The sequence below is a fragment of the Lactuca saligna genome, chromosome 2 (genome assembly GCF_052625555.1).
Source record: "Lactuca saligna cultivar CGN05327 chromosome 2, ASM5262555v1, whole genome shotgun sequence".
Lineage (NCBI taxonomy): Eukaryota > Viridiplantae > Streptophyta > Magnoliopsida > Asterales > Asteraceae > Lactuca > Lactuca saligna.
The window spans coordinates 101018928-101023018 of NC_136418.1; the positions used below are offsets into that span (position 1 = coordinate 101018928).

Genomic DNA, 4091 nt, shown 5'->3' on the forward strand with positions numbered 1-4091 from the left:
GTTGAAAGATTAGTCAACAATTTGGAGATCAAGAAGACCACCCAATTTAGTGTGAAGCAAATTGAATTACCTCAAACTCACACAAGATTGTCACCCTTCCTTGTCCAACCGCAAGAATTAGAATTGAAGGTCCTTCCTCAACATTTGAAGTATGCATACTTGGGAGACAACGAGACTCTTTCGGTCGTCATTTCAACTCATCTAACCAAGTGTGAAGAAGGACAGCTCCTCAAGTTGTTGAGGGAAAATAAAGAAGTAATGGGTTGGACGATTGCAGATATCAAGGGTTTGAGTCCCTCCACTTGTATGCACAAAATCTTAATGGAGGATGAATGTAAGTCAAGTAGAGACGCGCAAAGAAGGTTGAATCAGCCAATGATGGAAGTGGTCAAGAAAGAGATTTTGAAGCTCCTAGATGTGGGAATGATCTATCCAATCTCGGATAGTAAATGGGTGAGCCTGGTTCAAGTCATGCTGAAAAAGATGGGAATCACGGTGTTCGAGAACCACAAAGGTATGATGGACCCCACCTGTGTGCAAAACAGGTGGAGAGTATGTATTGACTACCGCAAACTCAATGCAAGCACACGAAAAGATCATTTTCCATTACCTTTCATTAACCAAATGTTAGAAATGTTGGCCGGGGAATCTCATTATTGTTGTTTCGACAGGTATTCCGGTTTTCACCAAATCCCGGTGGCGCCGGAAGACCAAGAAAAGACGACTTTTACATGTCCATTTGACACTTTTGCATACCGTAGAATCCCATTCGGATTGTGTAACGCCCCGACCACTTTCCAACGTTGCATGGTTAGTATCATTTCAGAATATGTCGAGAACATAATTGAAGTTTTTATGGACGATTTCATGGTATATGGAAACACCTTTCAAGAGTGTTTGACCAATCTCACCAGAATTTTGAAAAGATGTATTGAAACAAATCTTGTTTTAAACATTGAAAAATGTCATTTTATGCTGAGCCAAGGTCTTATTTTGGGTCATATTGTGTCAAAGAAAGGAATTGAGGTAGAAAAGGCCAAGATAGATGTTACTCAAAGCTTACCTTACCCGACTTGTGTTCGGGAAGTTCGTTCTTTTTTGGGCCATACAGGTTTCTACCGACGATTCATCAAGGGCTTTTCGAAGATAACAAGACCAATGTGCCAACTCTTGCAAAAGGATGTTGATTTCGATTTCAACAAGGTGTGCAAAGAAGCTTTCGACAAGCTTAAAGAGTTGCTCACATTCGCACCCATCATGCAAGTGCCAAATTGGGATCTCCCCTTTGAGATCATGTGTGATGCAAGCAACTATGCGATAGGCACCGTTTTGGGTCAAAAGAATGGATGATCCTCCCATGTGATCTACTATGCATCGAGAACACTAGACAATTCTCAAAGCAACTACTCTATTACGGAGAACGAACTATTGGCCGTAGTGTTCGCCTTGGAGAAATTTAGACAATACCTACTTGGTACCAAGGTCATAGTGTATTCGGATCACACAACACTTAAGTACTTGATGACGAAGAAAGATGCAAAGCCTAGACTCATCCGGTGGATTTTATTGTTACAAGAATTTGATTTGGAAATCCGGGACAAGAGCGGATGCGAGAACCTTGTTGCCGATCATCTAAGCCAGATCACTTCAAATGAAACTCCTCTCCTGTTGCGAGATGATTTTCGAGATAAGCATCTCTTTTCCCTCACTCAATCTACTCCTTGGTATGACGATATTGTTAACTTTTTGGTCACAAAGAGGTATCCCGACACATTCACACGTGCTCAAAAAGACAAGTTTAAAAGTGATGCAAAAAAATATGTGTGGGATTAACCTTATTTGTGGAAACATTGTCCCGATCAAATCATTAGGCGATGTGTACCCCAACAAGAGCACCAATCCATTTTACAATTTGGTCGTGAATTTGCTTGTGGGGGACACTTCGGACCTAGCCGGACATTGAGAAAGGTCCTTGAGTGTGGATTATTTTGGCCAACCATGTCACGCGATTGTTACTTGTTTTGCAAAAGTTGTGAACGGTGCCAAAGGACGGGAAACATTTTGCAAAAGAACCAAATGCCCCAAAATCCAATCTTCGTTTGTGAAATTTTTGACGTATGGGGGATTGATTTCATGGGCCCATTTCCCGTATCATTTGGTAATGTTTATATTTTTCTCATTGTTGACTATGTTTCTAAATGGGTTGAGGCCAAAGCCACAAGATCGGACGATGCCAAAACGGTTATCGAGGTTTTAAAGTCTAATGTTTTTGTGATATTTGGTGTGCCTAGGGCTTTGATTAGTGATCAAGGGATGCATTTTTGTAACAAGATGAGGGAGGCTTTATTGAAGAAGTACAACGTGACCCATCGTGTTTCAACAGCCTATCACCCTCAAACGAACGATCAAGCAGAGGTTTCGAATCGTGAAGTGAAGAGTATACTTGAGAAAACAGTGAATCCCTCAAGATAAGACTGGAGTTCAAGGCTTGATGATGCCTTGTGGGCCTATCGGACCGCGCACAAGACCCTGATAGGAATGTCCCCGTTTAGGTTGGTCTTTGGAAAACCATGTCATATTTCCGTGGAATTGGAACACCGTGCATTTTGGGCGGTCAAACAATGCAACTTCAATATCGATGAGGCGGGAAGGCATAGGAAGCTTCAACTCCAAGAGTTGGAGGAGTTGAGAAATGACTCCTATGAAAACTCAAGAATTTATAAGGAAAGGACAAAGCTTTTCCATGACAAGTCCATTACCCGCAAACATTTCGAGCCGGGACATAGGGTTTTGCTTTATCATTCGCAATTGAAATTATTTCCTGGAAAGTTGAGGTCAAGATGGATAGGTCCATTTTTTGTGCTAAAAGTCTTTGAGCATGGAGAGGTTGAAATTCAAAGTGAAGAAACGGGGCAAATCTTTAAAGTCAATGGGAATCCATTGAAACCTTTCTATGAAGGTTTTAATGCAAATGTCTTAGATGTCATCCAATTGGATGCTCCGGTGTACTGAAATCAAGAGGGAAGCACGTCTGGCCAAAGACGTTAAAGAAGGGCATTTTTGGAAAACTAAAAGTTTTCGTCTTTTCTAGTTTCGAATAAATGTTGTAGATGGTTCATTTTTGCATTTAACATCTCTTCTTCTTCCTTTTTGAGGTACAAGAATGTTGGATTTGAAGACTTAGTGTTCCTATTGGTCAAAGAGCTAAAATTGAGAAAATTGGCAAAAGAACTCATGCGGACCGCGTGTACTCAAGGTCCCGTCCGCGTGTTTATTAACACGGACCGCATATTGTCCCTCAAAGTGTCTACGTCCATTATCAGCAAACAGAAGTGTTTCAGGGTAACTCACGTGGACCGTGTATACTCTAAGGTCCGTCCGCGTGTTTATTAAAACGAACCGCGTGTACCCTAAGAATCGTCCACGTGTAAACAATGCAAAACAGTCTAAGTTTGAGGTTATTCAAGCGGACCGCGTGTACTCGCAGTCGCGTTCGTGTGAGCTGTTGACCAACGTTGACCCAGTTTTGACCGCAAATTAACCCCCCCGCCCCCCTTTATTCACCAGCCGGCCCTTTCTTCCCTTCTTCTTCTCCATTCTTTTCCCTTAACCTCCATTAGAGCACCTCCTTCTCCTCCACTAAAACTCAGTTTCCCGTCCAATCGCCGGTCGGAATTTCGCGAGACCATCGCCATTCTTCACCAAATTCAGAGCTCTACAAACCCCACTAAAAAACCGGTCCGATCTGTTGTTGTAGCTCGTGGCGCCACCATCACTCCAGTGCCACTTTCCGGCCGTTTTCCGGCCTACTTCGGCCACCTCTACGATTCTGACACCACCATTGTACTCCTCTTGGACAAGGCTACAAAGCCCACCAAAAATATCTCCTAAAGCTCGCCGGAAAATTTCGCCGGAACTTCAAGCCATTGCCGGATTCGTCGGGTTTTCGTGGTAAATTGCATCTCCCGGGATATTGAACAAAGCTTAATGCTTGGGGTAAAGAGTTGCAAGATTTTCAAATCCCAGATTTTTGCATGCAAATTTTGAGCTTTCAACAAAAACACGTACTTTTTTTTCCTTTATTTTAATTG

General features: G+C 42.4%; 1 protein-coding gene across 1 annotated transcript; it reads left to right on the forward strand.

Annotated features, from left to right (window-relative positions):
• Positions 1-2538: 2538 nt before the first annotated feature.
• On the forward strand, positions 2539-3012 carry LOC145029923 (uncharacterized). The gene has a single exon (XM_078978368.1). It carries the CDS (start codon positions 2539-2541, stop codon positions 3010-3012), a length of 474 nt encoding a protein of 157 aa, XP_078834494.1.
• The last annotated feature ends 1079 nt before the right edge of the window (positions 3013-4091 follow it).